A 26965-nucleotide genomic window follows, 5' to 3' on the forward strand; every position below is an offset into this window, starting at 1 on the left:
CTTTGCCAAGAAAGCCCCAAATAGGATCACAAAGAGTCATGCACAACTGAAAAATGACTTAATAACAAATAGGCACTTTCAGTGATGAGGATTTCATTGTTTCAGAAGGTCACCCATTCCATTTTTTAAAAGAAGAAATTGTTAGAAAGTTCATCCTATTCTTTACTTTAAGGGTGTGAAAACTCAGAACTCTGAGCCTAATAATTCCTGGTGGGCACAACCAAAAGATCCAGTAGAAGACCATGGAATCTACTTTTTGAGAGATCATAAAGAAGTGGGGCAGATTTCTACTTGTAGGATTGTAGACTACCACATGTTCCATATAGCCTGAGTCTTCATCATTTATTTATATGCTTTTGGGAAATGAGTATCTGCTTAGGACTTTCATTAGGGCTGTTTTTACTTCCTTGTTCCTCAGAGTGTAGACAAGGGGGTTGAGCATCGGAGTTATCACAGTGTAGGTCACCGCCACTAATCGGTCCTTGTCAGAGGAATAGAGGGATGTAGGGCGCAGGTATATGAAAGAAGCACAACCATAATGGACTATGACCACGGTGAGGTGGGAGATGCAGGTGGCAAATGCCTTTCGTTGCCCCTCCACTGAGGAGATCTTGAGGATGGTGGAGACAATGAAGACATAGGAAATGAATATCAGCACAAAGGGGACCAATAATACCAAAATACTGAGGAAGAAGATGACCATCTCTTTCATATTTGTGTCAGTGCAGCCCAGCTTGATTACAGGAGAGATGTCACAGAAGAAGTGGTTGATCCGGTTTGATGCACAGAAAGGTAGACTGAACACGAGGATGTTGACAACCACGGAGATCATGAAACCACAGAGGGCAGAGGCCAACACCAACTGGATGCAAGTTGCTTGGCTGACGATGAGCATGTAGTTGAGAGGGTTGCAGATGGCAACATAGCGGTCATAACCCATCACAGCAATCAGAAAGCAATTGGTACAAGCCAAGCCTACAAAAAAGTAGAGCTGGGCTGCACAACCAGAGAAAGAAATGGTCTTGTCAGTAGAGAGCAGGTTTGTCAGCATCTTGGGGATGATGACCAAGGTGTAGCAGGTCTCAGAGCATGAAAGGATGAAGAGAAAGAAGTACATTGGAGTATGGAGGGTGCGATCCAGGCGAATGACAGTCATGATAGTGAAATTGGCCATTAAGGTGGTCAGGTAGACCAGCAGGAAGATGATGAAGAGCAGAATCTGCAGGTCTCCCAGACTCGAGAAGCCCACGAGGATGAATTCAGTGATCATACTCTGGTTCTGTCTCTTCATTGGTCACAGAAGAGAAGCTGGAATGACCTAGAAGTAGGAAGAATTCACAAGAGTTGGTTAGAGTTTTTGTAAAAGGGACATGCCCCAAATAAATCTGATTTATCTCTTTGTCCTTGATCCAAAATCCTTTGTGTATTTGCTCCTTCCTCTGTTATGTGATTTCAATAAAGTCGACCAAGTAAATGTTAATTGTTTTCCCATCCTTAGTATTGATTACTCTTAGAGCAAATTGTAGCAAGAATGACTCGAAACTTTGATTAACCCCCCCAAAATTTCTTTTTGTCTCTTCAACATGTCTTTTCCCTTCCTTTTTCTTATGTGTAAATTTGTGACTTTTTTTTTTTAATATAGGCCTAGGGAAGCTAGGTGATGCAGTCAATCAAGTGCTGGGCCTTAATCAAGAAAATTTACTTCCTGAATTCAAATTTGGCCTCAGATACTTACCAGCTGTGTGACCTTGGGCAATTCACTTAACTGAGTTTGTCTCAGTTTCCTTATCTGGAGAAGGAAATGGCAAACCACATCAATATCTTTGCAAAGAAAGCCCCAAATGAGGTCATGAAGAGTTGGACATGACTAAAAAAAAAAATCTGAGTAACAACTTTGAATATAGGCTACCCTTAAACTTATATCTTTTGAAACAGAAAATAAGTATATGTGGCAAAAATAGTATCAAGTATAGGTTGTACTCAGATTTTATATAACTGAAATTGGAGAGGTGGGGAAAGCATACCCTATATTTGGATAAACATAGGTTCATAGGTTCAATTCAATAAAAAATACCACACACAGAAGATGGAAAGAACAATTCACAATCAGGCAGAACTGTATTGGGCTGAAAGAGTGCTAATTAATAGATTATAAACAACCTGAAGGAGTCACAAATGAAATACTCCTGTAGTCTGGCTTTAATTCTTTTGTTAAAGTCTTTTAATCAGTGAATTAAATGGAGGAAGAATGCAAAGGAGTAGCAGATTTGTAAGAAACTCACAATGAGTTGAGATTGTAATTAAATCTAAGAACAACAAAAATGTCTTCACATTCAGGACAAGAAAAGGATCAAAGATGAAAGGGAAGGCATTGCTAGGAGAGGATGAAACAATGATAATGAAGATAATAAAAAAAGCTAAATCACTCAGCTTTTACTTTACTCTTGGGTTTTCTGCCATGGAAATAATCTTTGAAAAAAAAGTGGTAAAAGGGAGTCGGAACTCATGATATGTGTGGAGATAATAAGAGAACACCTAGTCCTTGTAAATGAATTAAAGTCTTCAGGTCTCAATGAACTAGTTACCAGGGCACTGAAGAAAAATAAATTCAAGATGTGATTATGGAGCCAATATCAATGATCTTGATAAAATCAAGGAAAATGGAAATGGTACTTTAGGATCAGAGCTGAGCAAATCAGAAAGGGGAAAAAGGTTGTTTCTTTAAACTATAGACTTGAAACTTTATTTCATTTCATAGCAAATAGGATTTATCCTTACAAAATAGTTTGTGGACACTTAGAAAGTAAAGTGGTGTCTACTATAATTCAGGATAGGGTTGTCAAGAACATATCATACCATCCTAACCTAATTTCCTTTTTTGACAAAGTTACTATACTGGCAGAGCAGAGGAATGACAGACATAGTTAAGCTAGATTTCAGGAGGTATTTGACAAAGTATTTCATGAAATCATTGTGGACAAGTTTGAAGACATATGGATTGGATGACAATTCACAATTAGGCAGAACTGGATTGGGCTGAAAGAGTGCTAATTAATAGTTTATAATCAACCTGAAGGGGTCACAAATGAAATACTCCTGTAGTCTGGCTTTAATTCTTTTGTTAAGTCTTTTAATCAGTGAATTAAATGGAGGCAGAGGTAGAATGTTTATCAGTTATGTAGATAATATAAGCTAAAAGAAATAGGGATAGCTAAATACTTTGGAGGACAGAAATGGGATCCTAAGAGATCTTGACAGCTATAATTAAGTACTAAATTTGATAGGATAAAATGTAATGACTTTAAAATATGAAACAGTGTGTGTGTGTGTGTGTATGTGTGTGTGTAACGAAAAGGTACAAGTTGCAGGAGACATTTTAGTTGTTTGGTCAGATTCAACTCTTTGTGATGGCTTTGGGGAATTCTGGGCAAAGATACTACAGAGGTTTACTACTTTTTTGGTAGTAGCTCATTTTATAGATGAGGAAATGGAGACAAATAGAGTTGTGACTTGCTCAGGGTCACACAGCTAGTAAGTTTCTGAGCCTGGGTTTGAACTCAGGTCTTCCTGACTGCAGGTATGGTGCTCTGTCCACTGTGTTATTTAGCCCCTCCTGAAGGAACCATAGCCAGACAAAAGTCCACGTGAAAAGAAACTTAAAGTTTTGGTGGTTGATAAACTCAAAATGACTTGGAAGTGTGACATGATAGCTCAAGAGATCTATTTGAAGAGAGGCTCTGGCTGCAGGAAGAGAAACACTGCATAGAATGAGGACCACCAGAGTTCCTTGTACCCCGCCCAGGTCAGACAGCATCTAGAGCACTTTTTTCACTTGTGGGCACTACATTTTTGGAAAGTCTTTGGCAAGCAGTGGAAGTGACAAGACTAAAGGAAGCTTGGCGTGAGATCCAAATGGGCTGAAATATTCCAAGAGCATTCATTGAAGAAACTGGCAGGAGGACAATTCATAGATATAAAAGAGAACATATTTGTGTCAACATTTCCATAGCAATCTGTTTTATAATCAATGACGGAGGCACCCTTTCATTTGTACTTCAGCACCTTAGTTCTGAAAGTTCTATGTGACAAAAGTAAAATGATACTTAGGTCTATGAACTTGAAAGCCCTGTGTGAAGAATAGAAACAAATGATATTTTGGAATATGAAATTGGGAAGGGTGACTGAAAACAACAACAAATGGACATTGAGCAAATACAGGTTAGCTTTGACACAATCTTTAAAGCATGGAGGGATTTCTTTTAACAGTATCTCATGGAGGGGATGTCAAAAGAATGGAGAAATTATGGGAGATATTTGTATCCACAAAAGGAGACCAAGAAAATATCATTAACTACCAACTTATGTGCTTCCTTTTCATCTTTATCAAATCTTTATGGAAATGATGACTATACATATTCAGGGTATACTTGATGAATATATGGGGAGAGAACAGGCAGGTTTTTGTAAACAATTTTATACAGGAGACCACATCATTACAGTTACACAGGTGACTAAAAAGTGAAAACAAAAGAGATCCTACTGTGTTTATTGTTAGCTGATTTTTTTGCTTTTTGGAGGGCAATTTAGGGTTAAGTGACTTGCCCAAGGTCACATTACTAGTTTTTGTGTTAAGTGTCGAAGGTCGGATTTGAACTCAGGTCCTCCTGACTCCAGGGCTGGTGCTCTATTCACTGTGCCAACCAGCCACCCCAAGCTGATTTTTTAAAAAAGCACTTGAGGAGGAAGTGACTGCAGGGTCTGAGGGTGTGGAGACCCAGAGCTGGCACAGACCTTGGCAGTAGCCGCAGCAGCAGGTGTTATTGGCAGGCTGGGTGACAGCCTGACCACACTGCTCAGTCACTTGGCCTTCTGGGAGCTGACGCTGAGCTCGGACTGGGCCAGAGATCACCAGCAGTGCCAGCTGTGGATCAAGCGATACATCATGTCCATTTATGAGGAACTTCTGCTAGGAATGTTTGTCATGCCCAATCCCCTTGACATGACTAAGATTATCCTATTCACCCACCAGGGGTAAACCTCATGACATCGGGCAATAACCCCAACTTCTACAAAATGGGAAAGTCTACCTGAGTATTCTGGGTGCTTGTGGCCCTGCCTGGAGCCCAGCCTAGTGTATCTCCTCTGCACTTATCTCCATCCAGTCACTGAAGACTGAAAGCCTCTGCCACACTGAGACTGGCTTTCAGGACAATTCCCCTGAAGGTGCAGGAGATACACTGACTGTTCCTCTGAAACAGAGACAGACACACAGGGGAACTTGAGGGCCTAGGCCTCCTCCACCTCATCCCAGAATGGAGTAGCACCACATCTCCCTGGTGCCCCCACAGCATCCGACCAATGTCAAGAACCAAAGTCTCTCAGACCCCAGAGTGGAAGCAGGCTGTTGCTTGCAACCTTCTTGGCATCCTGATACCAGGGACCATTTTCATCCAGTGCCTAGGGTCAATCCCAAGGTACTGACACAGGAGAGCTTAGAGCATAGTTCTTTGGCAAAAACTGAAGGACATTTCCACTGGGGCAGTTTGCTGTAGATAGAAGGCGAAGACTGAAACTCCCAGAGGATGTTGCCCAGAAGAGTCAATGGGGATACCAGGAGGGAGGGCATGGTCAAGGGGGTTTGGGAGGAGGGAAGGCAAGAGAGGGGAGTAACACATGACTTGTTAAGGTGGTTTGTCTGCCTTTCAGTCTTGAAGCTGGGCCTTCCCCTGCTTAGACCAGTGCAGCCCAGCCTAGTGTGGTGTCCTGGAGCTCATTTCCTGTCCACTTATCATTTCCCCCTAATTTACTAATTTATAGTCACTGTTCCATACAGATCCAAGAAAAGAAACAGTAGTGGAGTCTGGGCTTCAGACTTAGAAGACAGATTCAGATTCAGAAAGCTTTAGCTAGCACCCAAGTCCCTTTCCCTCCTGCCTCTTCCCCACTCCCCTCTGCTGCCATTAGATGGAAATTTGATTGAGACCAACAACAAAAAAGGGTCTTTTCAAATCCAGCACAGGTGCAAGAAAATACTGTTTATTCTCACAATCAGTGATTCTCATGAAAAAGTACCCAATACTGGCAGCCTCTGTCCATTTGGGGTGAGAACACATTATGAGGGAATAGTTCCTTCTGAATTCTCATCCAAACAAGGATATTCTTCCTTTGGAGTGACAGGGAATTGACATTTTTTTTTGAGGAGCGGATGGTCCAGCTACTCTGCTTGGTGTTTGCACTCCAATCTAGGGTTCCCTCACAACTTCACAGTACTTTGGGACCTGGAGGAAATAGTAGTAGAGGGGAAAAACAATGGCAAGGAGAAGAGGGGAAACAGAATGGAGACTGGAGGGCTGTGTTCTAGGCTGTGCACTCTGCCAAATTGACCTGGCAGGGGAATGATCAGAAGGGAACACTGGCACAGTTGGATGTTGGCATGGCTAGTTTTCCTTCCACTTAGCTTTGTTTAGCTGCAGGTATCCTTCTGGCTGGTTAACACAGAAAGACATGATTTGGGCGCTGTAGTACTAGGCATTTCCCTTCCTCCTTATTTTGGCTCTATCCCAAGTTCCCAGTAGGTGGCAAGGTGGGGAAGTGGATAGAGGGCTAGGCCTTGGGAGTCAGGAAGGCTTATCTTCCTGAATTCAAATCCAGTCTTAGACACTTACTAGCTATGTGACTCTGGGTCAGTCACTTAACCCTGTTTATTTCAGTTTTCTCATCTGTAAAATAGCTGTCTAGCTAACCATAAGGCTTTGGTCAGCCTTTAAGTTTTAAAGTCAGCATCCTAACTAGTTCTGAGGGAGAATGACTGGATTCTGTGGAAAAGAGAGGCCAGAGTTTAAAGGGCCTCTGCCTTGTGAGTCAGATGACATATACTTTTTCTGAGGTTCCAGAATAACTGGACTCTATTTAACCTAAACACTTACAATTGTGGGATGGAACTTGTTGGGCAAGAGGGGGAGAATTCCTTGGAAGGGAAAACGAATAGGGTAAAATGGACTTGTGAAGAAGGAAGAAAACCATAAGCAATGATGAATCAGGATCAGTTGTTACTTTACTCAAAACAAATGCCAAGGCTGCTAGTCTACCCATACGTATAGGTCTGGGGTAAGTACCAGACTTAACCCCCAAACTCCCTCAATTGGAGCCGACACAGGTGGTGGATCAGTGCTCTTGGCCTATAGATGTAGTGTTGTCCTTCTACCATTCAAGTGTTTCTACTTCCTAGTGACAATCCTCTCCCTGATCCTGCCATGAGCAGAGCACCTCTGGCATTGTGACCCAACTTTTGTGCTCTAATCTTGAATTGAGAAAATACGTGCGCAGAAGTCACAAGGAGACATCTTTATATCTGACTGCACATAAATGATTTTTTGTGAAATAAAGTATATTTTGGCAAAGAAGAAGCATTTAACTTTGTAGGAGAGCAAAACCAAGCTTTAAAATTCTCCTCCAAGGGGCGGCCAGGTGGCACAGTGAGTAAGAGCGCCGGCCTCGGCATCAGGAGACCCAGGATCGGCTCTGGCCTCAGATATTTGGCACCCACACAAAATAACTGGCTGTGTAACCTTGAGTAAGTTACTTAACCCCAATTGTTTTAAAAAAACGTCTCCTCCAAGTGACCTCTCATTTATATAAAGATCATACAATATTTCTTAATAAATGCAAGCACTGAAACAATTCTGGTCAATGATGCTCTATTCCTTAATTAATTGAAGCATTAAAAACATATGCTCACCAAAGGTGTTCTCCACAGTCCTGAAGAATGCTTTGTTTAGGTCCAAATGGAAGAGAGTTTCCCCATGGATTATGAAGTCCTCCAGAGCTATTATCTATACCCAATATTATGCTGAATATGTCAAACTCCAGAACATGACAATGAGATCCATGATTATTCAAAAGAGATTGGCCTACAAATCAGGAAAAAGTTAGATGGATGATAATGCCTATTGTTTAGATGGTAGCATGCAATGGATTGGCCAATCCATTGAGTTAGAATAATATTGCAATTGGGATATGTACATAAGATGATGATGATGATGATTATATGACATTTATATGGTGGCATATATTACAAAGCTTATTACATGTTGTATTTTTTTATCCTCATAAATACTCTGTGAAATAGGTACTATATATTTTAATTCTATATTGCAAATAAAGAAACTGAGATTCAGAGAAGTTAAATGATTTGCCCATGGTCACAAAACTACTGAGTGTCAGAGGCAAGATTTGAATTCAGGTGTTTCCAAGTCTGAGTCTAACACTCTAAGCCTAGATGAACAATGAGTTTGGCATAAAATTGAATGGGAGGAAGAGAGCAGATGGATTACTTTTGGGAAATTGCACAAAACTCTTAACAACTCCATACTGCTCACCAGTACAAAGGTCCCTTTTTAAATAAAAGTATTCTTCCATTGATGCTCTACAGTGGCATATCTTAGAATACTATGGAATTGATGTTGTGGGTTAACCCAAAAGGCAATGGAAAGACACAGGGTGGTCATCAGTAGGCTGAAGTATATTCATAGTTATAATCTAGGCTCAAGAAGAGATATAAAAGATATCACTGAGGAAATGAATGATGGGAAAGGAGTCAGGCTGGTCATGGATTCAAAGATAGGTAGCCCAGTTTCCTTTTTGGCACCCTTAAAATGTAAAAAAAAAATAACTAGAGGAAATCTTTCAGCATGTTGGGTAGGTACTCTGTGTGGGCATTTATGGAGCAACATGGGCAAGAACTGAACAGGATAAGAAGGCATGGATAGGTTTTTACCAGTCTTATATACACAAGAATATAGATTCATTGAAATATTTGAAACTAGAGCATCATGATGACAAGGAAACTCAAAACCATGTCATATCTCGGTAAGTTGGAGAAGAGAAGACTCAAGAGTAGATGGAATAAATGTATTTAAATATTTGAAGGACTGTCATGCAGTAGAGGGATTACAATTGTTCTTGGCCTCAGAGTGGGAGAACTTGGAGCAATGGGGAGGAATATAAGATATTCAGCAATGGTAGAGTTGCCTTAAGAACCAGAGAATTTTCCTTCCCCAGAGGGTTTTGAGAGTGAATTGGATGAACACTCATTAATTGTAATAATAATAACAATAGTAGCCTATAATAGATAATATATACACAACAAATACACACATGTGTAAATATACTATATATGTATATACATATAGAAGTATATATATGCATATATACTACATATGTACACATATGCAGTGGGTAAAGTACTAATTCAGGAGTCAGGCACACACACATATATGAATACATACATGTACACAGGAATGCACAGATACATACATATATAGTATACACATATATGTATATGTGTGTAATACATATATGTTTGTTTGTATATCTATCTATATCTATCTATCTATAGCTCACTTTAAAGTTTGCAAAACACTTTACAAACATTTTCTCATTTTATTTTCATAATAACTCTGGCAGGTAGGTGGTATTATTATCCCCATTTTCCTGATCATGAAACTAAGGTCAGTAGAAGTTAAGTGAGGTAAGGTTGCCTAGGGTTGAGCAGCTAGTAAACATCTGAGACTGGATTTGAACTCAGGATTTTCTGACACCAGGCCTTTACCCATCTAGATCACCATCTAGATACCTATTATAGATGGGGGTTTCTACTGAGGTATGGGGTAAACGAAATAGTTTCTGAGGTTCCTCCTATTCATAAGAAGGTAATAGAACATTATTACTGAAAGGGTACTTAGAAATCATGTTTTCTGACCTTCTTCCATCTCACATACTTAGTAATTATGTGAGCCTGGGCAGGCCACTTAACCTCTGCCTGCCTGTTTCTTCCCTCCTATGTTAAACAAGGGAGTGGCAATCAATGGCCTCTAAGGACCCTTGTAATTCCAAATCCATGATCCTATGATCAGCCAATTTCATTCAAAGTATTTCAGTTCAAATTATAGGCATTTTGGAAGCCCCTGGGATGCTCAGCACAGAACCAAACAATTTTTGTTCCATTGATTTTTCTCTAAATCCTTTGTTTCTGTGCAAATAGGAGTAAGAACCAAATCAAAGCTGAAGGCAGTGCCAAAATCAGATCACTTCCTTGGCACCCCACTACATGCCAGCTCTATGCACACTTCAGATGATCTTTGCACTGCCCTCAGCCCTGTTGTATCCAGGGAAGCCTGCTGTTTTGTTAGCAGACCTACAAATGAAATGCCGACATGGTGCCGATGTGCTCCACATGTACCTTTCAACACTGGAGGAGATTTTAGATTTATAGACTTATATTGACTTGGAGCTGGAAGGGACCTTGGAGATTATCTGGTCCAAGTGCTCACTTCATTTAATACTATCCCTGGCAGGTGGTCATCAAATCTTTACTTGAACACTCTCCAGGATATCAAAGGCTCTTATACATTCTTGTTTATTGATCCAAGCATCAGGGAGCTCCCAACTTTGTCAGCAAATACAAAACCACAATTCATCTCTCCTTCTGCTGCCTTGGGTGTTCTCACAGAATCTCAGAGTCAAAGACTTCAGAAGTCGCCCTATCTGAGCTGTGCTGAACAGAGGTCATCTGTGTAGTATCCATCAACACTTGAAGACAGAAAGACACACACACATATACACACCACAGAGACAGAGAAAGATGGAGAGAAACTGAGAGAGAAAGAGAAACACTGGTGAGGGAGAGAAACTGAAGGGGGGGGAGAGAAAAAGAGATGGGAGGGGAAGAGAAAGAGAGGTAAAGAAAAAGAGAGAAAGAGAGACAGAGAAAAAGAGAGACAAAGACAGAGTGAGACAGAGACAGAGCAAGACAGAGATATACAGACAGAGAGACAGAGAGAGAGAGCGAGACAGAGACATATAGACAGACAGACAGACAGATAGATAGATAGACAGACACACAGAATCTATTATTCTTCTGGTTATCATTGTTGTTCTCCATGTGCCCATGTCCCATGCCTATAATGCACTCACCCCTTACCTCTTAGAACTCCTAGCTTCCTTCAAGGCTTTGTTCAAGGGTCATCTAATAAAACCTTTCCCTCTTTCCAGTTATTAGCACCCTCCTACTCATCCCTGAATGATTTGCATTTACTTTTTTTGTACTGACCAATTTGTATATAAGTTATTTATTCCTGAAGAATGTTAGCTCCTGAAGAGCAGGGATTATTTTGGTTTTGTCTTTTTCTCCCTAGTATATAGCATAGAGATAAAACATAGTAGGTGTTTAATAAATAGTGACTGAATAAATGAATATGACATGATCTCCAGTCTCTTCACCCATCTGTCTGCCTTCCTCTGTACTTCTTTAATTTGTCCATGTCCTTCTTAAATGTGATGGTTAAAGTGAGCACAGTTCTTCAGATGAGGTCTGGTCAGGGCAGAGGACAGTGAGTGAGCCTTTCTCAATTGCCCTCAATTGACTCAGATTATCCTTTCACTCCACATCCACCCTTGTCTACATAATATTTGCATTTGCACTTAGAACCACAAAATGGTTGGAGCTTCAAGGACCTTATCAATGTTTCCAGCATCTCCATTTTTTTACATATGAGAACACTGGGGGGTAATGACTTGCCCAAGGTCATTCAGAGAGCCAGTGAGCTAAGGAAGACTAGAAGTCAAATTTCCAGGTGCCCTTGATCAATGTTCCTACTGTCATGCTGCTTCTCTTGAGATATATAAAACTGAATTTTCTAAGTTTCTGTTAGACTAAATGGTTCAGAACAGTCATTGTCAATAAAGTAGAGAGACTATTTCCCTGTAAGATTAATAATTACAGGAAAAAAATCTACATGGAATTAAAAAAAAAACCTGAATGAACCAGTATGACCATTTTCACTGATACAATTATAAAGGCAACAGTCTGTCACATTTCTATAACATTTTAGTGTAAACAATCCCCATTTTTTTCACAGATAGCTACAAAGGATGAGAGGTTAAATCACTTACTCATGCTGACAGAGAAAGCCAACTTTAGAGCCAGGGCCCAAACCCAATAGTTTCTCATTACATCATTGCTCTCCAATTTACTGGACACCCTTTGCTCGTCTCAATATTCTGTTCCTACCATGCAAACCTGCTCCCTACTCCCCCCCTCACCCCCCTCATGCTTGCTCTCCTCCCTCCTCTCAGCCTTTCACAATACTACTCCCCTTATTGAGGTGATGCTAACTCTTCTTGGCCTCTTTCTTTTTTTTCCAACCTAGATTTATACTCTTTTCTTCCAAGAAGCCCTACCTGCCCGACATTCTTGTTTCCTGACTTCCAGGTCAGCTCCCAGTAATCCCTTCTCAACACTCTTCTTAGTTCTAACACACTGTTATCTGGGACTCTGTGCCACTGGAATATTTGTCTTTGTCTCTTTGTCGCATCTTGGGGGATATATCTCATTTCAAACCCCATCAAAAATGGAGCTTCCTAAAAGCAGCAATCTTGTCTCATCCTTCCTCTGGATTTCTCTGCAGTGTCCTAAACAAGCATTTGCTTACAGAAAAAGGGGACTGGAATTGGAGACAAGGAATTAAAAAAGATAGACTTTCCAGTAGAGTGATACATTCCTTGATAGGTTGGACTGATTAAAAGAAAATGCCATCAAAAATGAAAATTGTCCTTAAAAAGTACTTTAAGTAATACTTACACTTGCTGTCAGGATCCAAGCACAGGTGTGATTTCCTTTTACCTCTTTAAACCTGGGAAAGCCTGAGGAAGAGAAAGAATGGAAATGGGTTTTTGGAAACTAAGAAGCAGCATCTATCTACCTTCCAGTTCTGACTTTGAAAACATTTAGGATTCCTGGGTCTGAGGATGTGTAGAAACTTCCCTGGAGATGATGGAGCTGCCTGATGGCTTTGATGTCAACAGCTGTGCTGTGGACCTGAAACAAACATCAGTGGTGCTTAGGCCAGGGCTAATATGGCTATAATGCCCCATAGCGATAAAGTCTTGAGGGAAATCTTGAACCTTGGAATCTGGGGTGTAAAAAAGTCAGGCAGCAAGTTGAATCTTTAAGCAAGTGTGCACAGGCTTGGGAAAGACCTTAATTTAGAAAAACCAAGGTCACTCGTTGCATCCTGGGCCATTGCCAGTCATTCTGACCTTCATTAAAAGGAAAGGGAAGTATGAAATATGAATGGATAGAGTGCTGGATTTGACCTGGGTTCAAAACTTGCTTTTGACAATTTAATCTGTAAAACTAGAGTTCATAGTAGCACCCACCTCCCAGGGTTGTTGTGAGGATCAAATGAGATGACATATATATATATATATATATATGTCTTTTTGGAGAGCAATTGGAGTTAAGTGACTTGCCCAAAGTCACCCAGCTAGTAAGTATGTCAAGTGTCTGAGGCCGGATTTGAACTCAGATGCTCCTGACTCCAGGGCTGGTGTTCTATTCACTGCAGCACCTAACTGTCCCTCAGGATGATATTTTTAAAGCACTTTGCTAACCTTAAAGTGGTATATAAATGTTAGCTCTGATTATTAATAATTTCTATCAGAATTCAAGTAATTGAGCCCCTCTTAATCTCATGTAACTCTTTAAGGCTACCCACTAAATTACAAATGGTTTAAAATGGAAGAGCTATAGAAAGCTACATGAAAGTGAGTTATTAATGAGGTATTTCATTGGACCAGTACGGACAGGCAACATCTGAGCTATAAATCATGGTTTTCTGTGTAGCTTAAGTTATATTCTAATGGATTCCTCTTCCTGGAACTGTATGGATTCCAAGTCTTGAATGAGCAGCTTTGTGGTTCACATAAACTAATTGCCTAATATTCACTCCACTAGTGGTGTGTAGCTACAGATGCAATAATATACAAATAATCAGTTTTTAAAAAATGCATCTAGAGAAGATTCTGGGAAGATGGTGGAGAAGGTCAAAAAACTTTCTGCTTTCCAAATTTACTCGACAAAAAAGACAAACTATCACCTCAGTGCAGCAGAAATAAACATGGGATAAAATAGATGTCCTCCTAAGACAATCTGAGAGGACCCCAGGAAAGATCTGACCTCCAGGGGTGGAGGTTTGACCTGAATGAAGTGCAAATACCTCCAGGCTAACTCTGTAGAATCAATGAACAACAAATCTTATAGGCAACTGGGTTGAAAGGCAGCCTCATTCTTAGAAACTTTCATCTTAAAGATACTGTAGGGGTTTTGACACAGAACAGAACATTGAAGGATCTTCCATTGACAAAAGACACTGAGCACAGCTGTGTGCTGATAAGATGAGTTCTGGGCTTTGGCTGCGGGAGGAGTCAGCACACACCTGATGAATACAATAGTGAGGGGCAGGGATCCTTTTGTTTGGGGATACTTGCAGAAGAGCAGAGTCCCTGGTTTCAGTCTCGGGGCAGAGAGGACAACTGTAGATCACAGCCACTGAAGGGACTGCAGGGTGCAAGATCATTTGTTGGACAGTGAGGCTAGAGGCTCTGGCTGTGGCTTATGAGTGAAGAGGACAGCCCAAGGTTGGGTCTTGAGATAGACCTCAGAAAATAGCAAGAAGAACCTGAGGCTTGGAACATTATTCCTGGCACCTCAGGACTGTTACTTGATTACAGTAATAGATGCTAAAAACAAAATAAAACAAAAAAAAATGAATAAAAATGAGTAAGCAAAGGAGTAAAAACACAACCATAGAAGTTACCAGGGGGATAGAGAAGATCTGGTTTCATATTCAGAGGAAGATAATGGAGCTAAAAAATCCACTCCTTTTTCAATGAGAAAAGACAAACAGGGGCTGCTAGGTGGCACAGTGAATAGAGCACCAGCCCTGGAGTCAGGAGGACTTGAGTTCATCCGGCCTCAGACACTTAACACTTAATAGCCTTGTGACTTTGGGCAAGTCACTTAACCCCAATTGCCCATCCAAAAAGAAAAAAAAAGACAAATGGTCTCAAGCACACACACACACACAAGTTCTTGGGAGAACTTAAAAGGACTTTAAAAATCAAATAAGAGAGATTGAGAAAAAAAATTAGAAAAGATACTAACCCAAGAAAATCTAAAAAATTAAGAAAAGAAAGCCAACCAACTGCAAATAGAAAATAAAAAAACTCAAAGAAGCAAATAATTCCTTGAAAATTAGAATTGCACAAGGGGAAGCTAATGATCTTCTAAGACACCAAGAAATCATAAAACAAAAATCAAAAGAATGAAAAAAATAGAAAAGAGAGTAAAACATCTCATCAGAAAAACAGTTGATCTTGGGAATAGATCATGGAGAAATAGTATAAAAATAGTCAGACTAGAAAATTATGATTAAAAATCTTGATACAATATTACAAGAAATCATCAAGGAAAATTGCTCTAAAGTTCTAGAATAAGAAGGCAAAGTAGAAATAGAAAAAAAAAACCCACTGATCACCTGAAAGAGATCATAGGAGGAAAACTTATAAGAATATCATACCCAAGCTTCAAAGCTCCCAGGTTAAGGACAAAATATTGGAAGCAACAGGAAAAAAAACCCCAACAATTTAAGTATCATGGAGTTACAATAAGGAATACACAATATCTAGCAGTTACTACATTGAAGGATTGTAGATCTTGGAATACTATCTGTAGAACAAAAAAGTTGGTGTTATGACCAAGGGTAACTTAACCAGCAAAGTGAACTATTATCCTGAATGAAAAAAAAAGACATTTAATGAACTCAAAAGACTTTCAGGTTTTTGTGACAAGACCCCCAGAACTTAAGGGAAAATTCAATATAGATCATCCAGTAGTAATCAATCCAGTAATAAGGTAAACATTAAAGATGAATTATAAAGGACTCAATAAGGTGTAATGGAAATGCAAATTTAAAGATCTTCCCTGCCCTTAGGCCCTTTGATAGGCTTAAGAGACTCTGTGAATCTTTCTTGATTTGAAAATATACTCTGCCTCCTAATAGGCTGAATGTGGTCACATGGAGCCTGTGGCAGGAGGCTTTGTTTTCAGGAATTCCCAGACCTTGAAGCTGTGTGATTGGGCAGTGGGTCAAGAGGGTGGTTACATTCTCTGACCGATGAGAAGGCTATATAATCCCTGATGTGAGGCTTTGCTTTGGGGTTCACTTTGAAAAGTGTTGTGTGATTTGATCAGATGAGACTCTGGGAAGCCATTGTTGAGAGCCCCCTGGCTTTGAAAAACCCAGATGTTGATTTGGTATGGATGTAATAGTTGGACATTTTTGAAACCTGTCTACTTGATCTGTTTCTCTGTCTTGATAATTCTGTCTGTATACTCTAAAGTTAAGAGAGCTGACGTTCCCCCCCTGAACTAGGTAAAAGATACATATTTGACTGATTAAAGTAAGCTTGTTAACCCATTTTGAGTTGCTTTCCTTTAACAAAGCAGATCTAAGAACCTGTGTTGGCAGCCACCCTGGGGTGCTTGCTGATAGATAAGGTCAAATTGTTTACTTTGTATATGTGAAAATATTAGTAGTACTCTTACGATTGTCATCATTATTTGGGTAGTTCAAAAGAAAGGTGTGGGTTGAGCTGAATATGATGATGTAATTCTAAAAAAACAAAACTGTAGGGAGAGATAAAAAGGAGTGATTATCTCATACAAATGATGTATAAATGGAAAAATTGATACAGAAGAAACTAGCAGGGGGGAGGGTGGTTAGTGTTGGAACCTTACTCTTGGTGGGAATGGTTTGAAGAGGGAACAACATATGTATCTAGATGGGTAAAAAAACCTTCTAACTTTGAAAAGAAATAAGAGGGCAAGGTGGGGGGAGAGGAGAAGGAAGAGATTTTTGGAGGGATCTGTAGGTTAAGGAATAGGAGGGCAAAGTGGTGGGTAGAAGTAAAGCAGAGGAGTGAGGAGGGATAGGATAAATAGAGTGAGAAAGATAGTGAGGAAAAATAGGAAGGAGGAAAATACACAACAAGTAGTTTAGCTTAGAATGTGAATGGAATGAATCTATTCATAAAACAGAAATGGATAGTAGATTAAAAATTTGAATTCAACAATATATTGCTTTCAGGAAACATTATAAAAATGAGAGATATACACAAAGATAAAATAAAGGGCAGGAGTAGAATTAAGTATGCAAAAAAGCAGGGGTAGTAATCATGATTTCAGACAAGAGTAAAGTTAAATTAGATTTAATCAAAAGTGAAAAATAGAGAAACCACACTATGTTTCACAAGTATATTATATCTGCCAGAAGAGACACAACAACTATTTGAATACAAAGATAAAACACTTTTTATACAAATAAACTCAGTTCTAAATAATTGAAGTAATATATATTGTTCATGGGTAGGTAAAGCCAACATAATTCTTAAAATGACAATTTTACCTAACTAATCTGTTTATTCAATGTCATCCCAATTCAATTACTAAAAATTTTTTTACTGGGTTAGAAAAAAATAATAAAGTTCATTTGGAAGAACAAAAGGTCAGGACCTTCAAAAAAACCAGGAAATTGTTGACAGAATACTGGACTCAGAGTCGGGAAGACCTGGGTTCAAATTCTACCTCACACACTTGTGAGAATTCTCCACAAGCACTTTATCAGCTTACTTTTGTGTGTTAATCCTCAACTAGTTTCCTGTAATGGGGTTCTACAGTATTAGGGGAGGGACTAGCAGAGTGGGAGGACTCCAGAGGATGTTGAAGAATTTGACTGGTGAGAAGGAGGAAAGGGGAGAGTCTCCATTTTCTGGAATAGGACTGAGAAACAGCATCGGAAGTACAATACTAAATTGCATTTCCATATTCCCATGTTCCCAACTTGGCCCTAATGATGCCAGTACCACCAGTAATTGGAAGTCAACAGTGCTTGCAAATCATGCCCCTGGAAGTGCCCCTGTAGCCCTGTTAATCTTCCAGAGCTCACAAAATCATCTAGCAGGAAGGAAAAACTCAGTTGGAACTGTTCAGTCTTTTAAATGCACGTTCCATTCCATATTCATAATCACTTAACAAGCTTTTCTTTATCAAGAAACAAGGAGATACAAAATAGTTTGCACACATTCTGAACTGTGAAGTAAGACTGTATTATGTGTCATCAATTAGACAACAGTCAGCAAACATTGATTAAACTCCTACTATATGCCAGGGCAGCTAACTGGCGCAGTGAATAGAGTACTGGGCCTGGAATCAGGAAGACATCTCCATGAGTTCAAATCCACTCTCAGACACTTACTAGCTGTTTGAACCCAGACAAGTAACTTAACCCTGTTTGCCTCAGTTTCTTTATCTGTAAAATGAGCTGGTAAAGGATATGACAAATCACTCCAGTATCTCTGCCAAGAAAACCCCAAATGGGGTCACACAGAGCTGGATATGATTAAAATGACTAAACAACAAAAATTTGCCAGGCATTGTGCTAAGGATTGGGGACATAAAGCAATGCCAAAGACAGTTTAACAGTGCATTGGGGGATATGATGGGAAAGCAACTGTGTACAAACAAGATACATACAGAGTAACTTAGAGATCCTCAACAAACAGAAGGTACTGGCATTAAGGAAGGTGGAGAAAGGCTTTTTGTAGAAGGTGTGATTTTAACTGGCACTGAAGAAAGTCAGGGAAGCCAGGAGGAAGGAACGAGTTAGAAGAGAATCGAAGGCAGGGGAGACAGCCAGTGAAAATTCAGGGAGTGGGGGAGATGGCTTGTTCTGTGGGAGGAACAACAAGCAGGTCAATATTGCTGGATTGCAGAGTGCCTGCAGATGAGTAAGGTGTAGGAAGACTGGAAAAGCAGAAGGGGGATCAGTTATAAAGGATTTCGAGTGCAAAACAGAAGACCTTATATTTGCTCCTAGAGGTAATAGGGAACCAGAGAAGTTTTTGAATTGTGAAATGACATGGTCAGGACTGCTTTTTAGGAACATTGCTTTGACCGCTGCTTGGAGGGTGGACTGGAGTAAAAAGAGATTTGTGGCAGGGAGACTGACCAACCAGTAGGCTGTTGTAATAATGAGAGATGATAGGGACCTGCATTGGGATGGTGGCAGTGTCAGGGGAAAGAAAGGAGAATGTAAGAAAGATGTCACAAGGGTAAAAATTGGACAGACTTGTTAATAGATTGGGTATAAGGTTGGGGGAGGGAGTGATAGAGGGTGTAGGGTGGAGGTTGACTCCTTGGTTGTGAACCTGGGGGACTGGGAGGATGGTGGTGCCTTGGACAATAATGGGGAATTTCAGAATGGGGTATTCTAGAAGCTGGTTCCATAAGAATTATCATAGGTTGACACCAAATAGGAGTGAATGAACATACTTAAAGAACAGGGCTTCTATTGGATAATCCCCCACTTACACTAGGATGAAATAGAAACTCCTCCTTCTGGCATTTAAAGACATCTACAGTATGGTTCCAGCTATCTTTCCAGGAAGACCTCACATCAGTCTCCCTCACACACTAGATGTTGTAGCCAAATTGACTTACTAGCTTGTCCCTGAACATAACATTGGAGCCCTCACCCCTTGTTCCTGGCCTGGCTGTCCCAACAGGACTAGAAGGTTCTCCCTTAGGGTGTCACCTAGATTTGGAATTTGGAGGGACTTCAGAAGCTATGTATTCCAGTTATCTCATGTTGTAGATGAGTCAAGGGAGGCCCTTGGAGGTTGAGTGATTTGCCCAAGGCCATAAGGCAACCAATCTCACTGCTGTTTTTGGGAATCCGTAGCTCCTTTCAAGGCTGAATTCTAGTGGTATCTTTTCCACTAGGCTTCCCCCAGCCCCAACTAAACTGCTAGTGCTCTCCCTCACCTACAAGAATTTTGTGTCTACCTATCTGTGTAGTTGTCCATAGAATCATACATTTAGAGCTAAAAGGAATATTAAGGGTCATTCAGCACTTAGTCTTGTTTTCACCTGGTAGAATGAGGGTAAAGACCAAACATGTATTAGTAAATGTTTAATAATCATCTCTCTGAGAAAAAAAATTATACATGAAAAAATTTTAAGTTTAATCTCAATTATTAACATTTTCTCTATCATTTTTTGTTTTTTTATTTAAAAGTTTACTTTATTTTCAATTTTCTTTCTCCATCATCTTTGAAAGTATAGATAATCAATAAAATCAAGCCCTGATTTGTAAAGCCTACCAAATTCCAAGGTGCAAATGTTCACTGTAAATTTAGCCATTGGGTCTCCAGAGCCTAAAGGAGTTGGCACCTCACCATTATCAAAATCTATCACAATTTTGTGTTTATATCTCTGGTGCCTAGAATTAGTGATTGCCATGTAGTCAGAACTTCATAAAGGTGTGTTGAACAATGGAAGAATAAAAGTAAGATAATATTAATACTACTTATCTTACAAGGCTGTTTTTAAAGCACTGTATGAAACTTAAAGCCCATAGCTATGCATAGCACATTTCATTAGGCTGTACATTTAGCAAATTTGATTTTTTCTGGTCAATTTTTATTGAATATTAAATTATAAAATACAAAATTTTTATTCAATAAAATTAAAGAAACAAAGTAAACTAAACTCGATTAAAAATAATAAATGAACTTACAATAAATTTAAAAATGATAAATAAAATAACATAATGTTTTTGAGACATTAAGGTGTGTCCAAGAACATCTGGCACATCATGGACACACACTTAAATGAACTTAACATAGATGAATTATTATTACTGATCCAAGAAACTCTGCCTAATACCCTTTGCAATACCATTTCTAGGGCTCTATCCCAAAGAGATCTTACAAGTGGGAGGAGGACCTGTATGTACAAAAATATTTATAGCAGCTCTTTTTGTGGTGACAAAGAATTGGAAATCAAGAAATTGGGGAATGGCTGAACAAGTTGTGGTATATGAATGTAATGGAATACTATGGTGCTGTAGGAAATGATGAGCAGACAGACTTCATAATAATCTGGAGAAACTTATATAAACTGATGCTGAGTGAGGAGAACAGAACCAGAAAAACTTTGTACACAATTACAGACACATTGTGTCTGTGATGACTAACTTTGATAGACTGGGCTCCTCTCAGCAATGCAGTTATAAGACAACTCCGAAAGACTCATGATGGAGAATGCTATCCATATCCAGAGAAAGAATTACAGAGTCTGAAAGCAGATTGAAGCAAACTACTTGCTCTCTCTCAGTTTGTTTAGTTTAGTTTTGTTCTGTTCCTTCTTTCTCGTTCATTCCATTGGTTATAATTCTTCTTTACAACTTGACTAATGTTTAATGTGAAGGTATTTGTAGAGCCTATATCAGATTGCATGCTGCCATGGTGGGGATGGTGGGAGGAGAGGGGGAGGGAGGGGGAGAAAATTTGGAACTCAGGGGATTGTGGAACTGAATGTTGTTAACTAAAAGTAAATAAATTTGATGTGAGAAAAAAAAGGAAAAATTAAAAAGCTGGAAATGACACTATTCAAAATAAAAAAAGAAACTCTGCCTAGTGGTATTATGGTAAATTGCTTGGCCTGCTGTGCAAAAACTATTTCCCTTTGGATATCTGAGAAGAGAGGAGGACAGTTTGGACAATGTTATTCTATTGATATTTCTAGGTTGAAGAAGACCCTTGGGAGCTAATTCCTTTTTCCTAAGAGCAGAACCCTAAGCAAAGAATGTAGTTGGGGGAGACCCAACAAGGGGGAATAAGAGAGAGAGATTGAAAGATATATTGAGAGATGTGGAGAGGAGAGAGGGAGGAAGGGGGAGAGAGAGAGAGAGAGAGAGAGAGAGAGAGAGAGAGAGAGAGAGAGAGAGAGAGAGAGAGAGGTATAATCAGTGATCTGAGCCTCTAGAAAATTTGTTGAAATACTTTGGTGTATTGGAAGAGGTCCAGCCTGCTTTGGGGAGATTGCCTAGCCCTGTGAGAGAAGAATCAACAGCCTTTGTGATTACCAGTTTTATTATACAAATCCACTTTTCATAAGATCATAGACTTAGAAACAGAAAAAAATGCAGAGGCCAAACCCCTCATTTTAGAGACAGGTAAACTGAGGTCCAGAGAGTTTAGGTGACCTACACAAGGTCACATGAGTAGTTAGTATCAGAAGTGGGACCTTACTTTATTTCCTCTGACTTCAGAGTCAATGTTCTTTCCTTTAGAATCAGAAGGTACCTTAGAGATCATTTAGTTCAATGGTCTTATTGTACAGATGAGGAAACTGAGGCCCAGGAGAGGTGAAGAAACATTCTCATGGTCACCTAGGCATCAGAATTGCCAGGTAAGACCAGGTGTTCTGATTCTAAGTGCAGGGGTCTTCCATTACATCATGTGCCACTCTATGTTTATATCTATATTGTCCAATCAACCAAATAGTTGTTTGTTATCTTGATTTAGTTGTTTATGTGCAACATGAATTGGTTGCTTTAACAATTAAAATCTGGATCAGTTTTCACATCTACTTTTGCACAAATACTTTACTGAACTGATGGAAAACTCTAAATTCTAAAACTGATTGGTTACTTCTGAAAACAAACAAACGAAAATTGCATCAGCCCCTTGGAGAAGAAGAGCATCCCTCAGACTTTCAGGCTGGGAGAGGACACATAATCATTGACTCATTGAATGTGAAGATAACTCGACTAAGAAAATGTTCTGGGCATAAAGTCAGTCAGTTTAGGCCCAGAGAGAGTTAAGGGAGTTTCTTGGCACTAGATTTAAAGAAGCGTCTTTCATAGAAGAGGAGGAGTTAGTGGCCTTTTCTCACATTGAGGGCTCTTGCATATAGTCTTAGGTCCTAGACTGACTGAGGGGAGGGCTCTCTAGACTCAAATGACTTAGCTATCTGAGTGAAGGGAAGGGCCACCTAGCCTATGAGTTGAGAAAATGTATTGAAAAGACTCTGCATACTTCGAGGAAGATACAAATGCAAATGATGATGATAAGAGATTCTTTCTTGTGTACCTTTCCCTCCATGTTGTTTCACCCATTAGAATATAAACTTCTTGAGGGCAGGCACTATATTTGCTTCTCTTTATACCTCCTGCACTTGGCACAATGTTTGGCACATGGTACGTTCATAATAAATACTTGTTGACTAACTCATTGACTGGAAAATGTTCTGCATACTCTAAACCCCGAAATAAATGTTAGTGATGGTGAAAATGATAACTGACTTCTGTCTCATTTCATTCTATTCTGAAATGGTTTGCATATAGTAGGCGCTTAATACATATTTACTGACTGACTACTATTTTATTAAAATTAAATTAAATTTGGCAAAAATTTTATAGAATCAAACAGTTTCAAGGTTAGAAGGGACCCCAGAGATCATCCTTTCCAACTTCTCCCTGAATAAGGAACTATGTTAACTGCTGGGGGAGATATAACAACAACAAAATTTCACTATCCCTGTCCTTGGGGAGACTATGATCTGATAGAGTATGGGACCATCCTGAGAGAGAGAGGCAGAAGAAATCCCTCAAAGGGATTTCTGCAGAATAGACAACCTGCAGCCTATCTCATCAGAAAGAGGAGGAAGGAAGATAGGGAATCCATAAGGCAGGACTTGTTTCCTAGGATAAAGCACTAAATTTCTATAGCACTTCTGCCTCTGGCAAGGAAGATCCTGGCAATAAAGCATGTCGTATGTATACAGGATTTAAAATTGGAAAATGAGTTCAACAATTGCCTATTGCAACCTCATCATTTTGTATGTGAGGAAACTGAGGTCTTGAGAAGTCACTTGGTCAAGTTCATGCTATTAACTAAGAGTTATGGTTTGAATTCAGGACCAATTGACTCCAGACCCATTTCTCATGCCTATACATCACAAAATTATAAAATCACAGAATATGAGGGTGAAAAAGAACTTTCAGTATCTCCCCCTGTCCCTGTCTAATTGGTACACAGAGAGAATCCTTACTGAGATCATAACAGTAGAAATGGAAGGATCTTAGAGGCCATTGAGTCCAACTCCCTCATTTTACTTATAAGGAAATTGAGGAACATGGATATGACTGTGCCATAAGAAATGATGAATGTGATGAATACAGAGAAGCATAGAAACATCTACATGAACTGATGTAGGGTGGAACAAGGAGAGTCAAGAAAACAATATATGGTCACTACATGAATGTAAATGGAAAGAACTACCTACCACACACCAAGAAATCAGAAGCTAATATGGACAAAATATAAAGATCAAGCATGACTTGAGAAAAGAGAAGAGAGGATGGTCCCAATCTTCTCCTTTGTGGAGATGGTGGTTTCATATGTGTTGTACATTGCAAGTGGGTTTTTTGGGGAATTTTTCAAAGTATTGATTGATTGTGTTGATTTTTCCATGTCTTTTGCTTTTCTTTTATCTTTAGAAAGTGTATTTATTATGTAGGTTGTCTCTCTGGGAAAGGCAGGGGGAGGAATACTGGGGAAAACTATGGTGATGCAAAAAAGAGACATTAATAAAAACTTTTAAAAAAGAAAAAAAGGGAATGAGAGATGTGGAGAGTGATCTGTCCTTGTATCTGGCATAGGGTAATAACGACTAGGGGAAGTTTGATATAATTGAAAGAATGTTGAGTTTGGCAACAAATAGTGTAGGCTTAGGGTCAGAAGACATGGAATCTATTTCCAGCTTTCCACTTAATAGCAGTTTGACCTTGGGCAAGGCACTTAACATTTACTTGCCTCAGTTTCCTCATCCATAAAGTGGGTATGCTAATAATTGCATTATCTACTTCAGAGATCCAATGTAAGGAGCAGTTCAGATAATGAATATAAAGTGTTTTTATACATGCAAAGTACTATATAAATATGGATTGTTGTTATAATGATGTTCATGTCTTTTGAGTCTCCAAGTGCCCTTAGGGCTGAGACCACTTGTGAGAAAAAGGTTACTATTTTCCATGAGAAACTTAGTTACTAATTATCCCCTGTGAAACTTCTCCATAGCAGCAATTCCAGTGCCAAGAGACCAGTAAACTTACCTCTCAAAATTAAGAGCCCTAACTTGTGGTCACTGAAAACTTGAAGACTCACTGCTGTGGCCAGAGAAGGAGAGGAGTACAATGGAGAGAGGAGGCTCATTGTCCTGATGATGGTCAGAATCTCTGACCAGTTCCAAACCACTGCCTTGTTGCTTCCCATGGGCAAAGATTAATTTCCTTTTCTTCTTCCTCATTGTTCCTTGTTCACCTTTTTGACTAGCACCTGGTTTGCTAGTTGCTTTTAACTGATAACACTGGGGAAGCCCATCTGTGACATATTTGGGAGGAAGCAGGCTCGGCAGTTGGAGCATCTCCTTGGACTGGAACACCTGTCATATTGCCATTTTGAAGAACTGCCAAGGAGTGAGGACAATAGAACTCTTCTGAGGGAATCCCTATCATTGTAGCTTCCAGGTAAGTGGGGGCCGTAGAGGTCATGCCTACACCACAGGGAGGGACAATGGTGAGGATCCCACCCAGTGCTACTACATCAATGCCAAACATTGTCATTCATGTGTTAAAGTGGCTTTGTATCTTCTGGTATTCAGATAGACTTTCTATACAGACTAAATGAGCAGAATCATTGCCTAATTTCTATTTCTTTCTCTATATAAAAGAAAAAGGGCTACACTAAGTGGGCTAATATGCTGACCTCTGTTCTGATGGGGTTAGACAATGATTGGAGACCCATGTGAAGATCAAAAAGAGACTGTGGTGTACTGGATAGAAGGTTGGTCTTGAAGTGAGGAAGCAAGTTTCTCTCTCTGATATGTACTAGCTACATGACAATAGACAAATCCCATTTCAACATCTTGGGCAATTCTCCAAGACCAGAATTTAGAAACAATTGTTGATGTGCTTTGGTAGGGGAGTTTTCACACCAGGAAACCCTTATACTTATGAATTACAGGTCAAAACAAAATGAAATGCTCCTGTTTTTTAGTTAATTTACACTCTCAACCTACTTTCAGACCCAAGGTCTCCTTTGATCCTCACAACAAAAGGTGGATGTGATTAATTAATTTGGCTGATGAGAAATTTGTGAGTAAGAGTAGGTAACTTACTTTACTTTAGAAGTTACTTTGGGCTGCTAGGTGGCACAGTAGATAAAGACTCATCTCATAAGTTCAAATTTGACTATATTACCCTGGACAAGTCACTTAATACTGTTTGCCTCACTTTTTTTTACCTGTAAAATGATCTGGAGAGGGAAATAGCAAACCATGCTCTTTGCCAAGAAAACCCCAAAAAGGGGTCATGAAGAGTCAGAAATGATCGAAACATGACACAATAACAAAGTTATATTAGTGGCAAAAAAGATAAGATTGAAACCCAAGTTTCTTCATGCGCATACCTCTATCTGGACTCCCTGCTCTCCTTCCCCTCCCCCTTTTGGTACTTTCTTCTTTAGCACTCAAACGCAGTTAACAGGTATGTTTTCTACCTTACTCTGGGCTGACTGTGATCATGCCTGGAACTTCCCATTAAGCAATTGGGGTTAAGTAACTTGCCCAAGTTTACACGGCCAGTTATTTTTTTTGTGGGTGTTAAGTATCTGAGGCTTGAACAGATCCCGGATATTCCCAACTCCGGGGCTGGTTCTCTTACTCACTGCACCACCTAGCCTCCCTGATCCTTACATTTTTATAACACACTGTAATTTTCAAACCACTTTCATGTACATTTGATTGTGATATTTCTGAGGTGTCACAAACTTGAGAGGTCACAGACTTTGGAGGTCATATAATCTAACTGTAACTCAAATCGTCAACCTCATATACATCTCCAACAAATGGTCATCTAGCCTCTCCCTGAAAATTAATGAAATTCATGTTTTTTTTACCCAATCTCCTTTCTAAGATAGCCCATTTAATTTTTTTTTCAGCAGCTAGCATTTGTGTAGCACTTTAAAGTCTGCAAAGTGCTTTACAAATGTATCATTTTATTATTGTCATTTTTGACAGCTAGAATTCTTGGGAAGTTTTTCCTGATGTTGAACATAAAATCTGCCTCTCAAATGGCCCAGGTCTCTCTTCCCTCCTATTATCTCTCCTTTTTTTCCTCCTTCCTTCCTTCCTTCCTTCCTTCCTTCCTTCCTTCCTTCC

The 26965-nt window shown here is 39.5% G+C and overlaps 1 protein-coding gene across 1 annotated transcript; it reads right to left on the reverse strand.

Moving 5' to 3' along the window:
- Positions 1-346: 346 nt before the first annotated feature.
- Positions 347-1291, reverse strand: LOC138141914 (olfactory receptor 10T2-like). The gene has a single exon (XM_069062806.1). It carries the CDS (start codon positions 1289-1291, stop codon positions 347-349), a length of 945 nt encoding a protein of 314 aa, XP_068918907.1.
- Positions 1292-26965: the final 25674 nt, after the last annotated feature.

The sequence above is a fragment of the Petaurus breviceps genome, unplaced genomic scaffold (assembly GCF_028583685.1).
Source record: "Petaurus breviceps papuanus isolate PSGF00001 unplaced genomic scaffold, PetGlider_PUasm1.0 90510, whole genome shotgun sequence".
NCBI lineage: Eukaryota > Metazoa > Chordata > Mammalia > Diprotodontia > Petauridae > Petaurus > Petaurus breviceps.

Coding starts and splice junctions, on each gene's coding strand:
- LOC138141914 (XM_069062806.1), bottom strand. CDS start 1,291: ATGAAGAGACAGAACCAGAGTATGATCACTGAATTCATCCTCGTGGGC.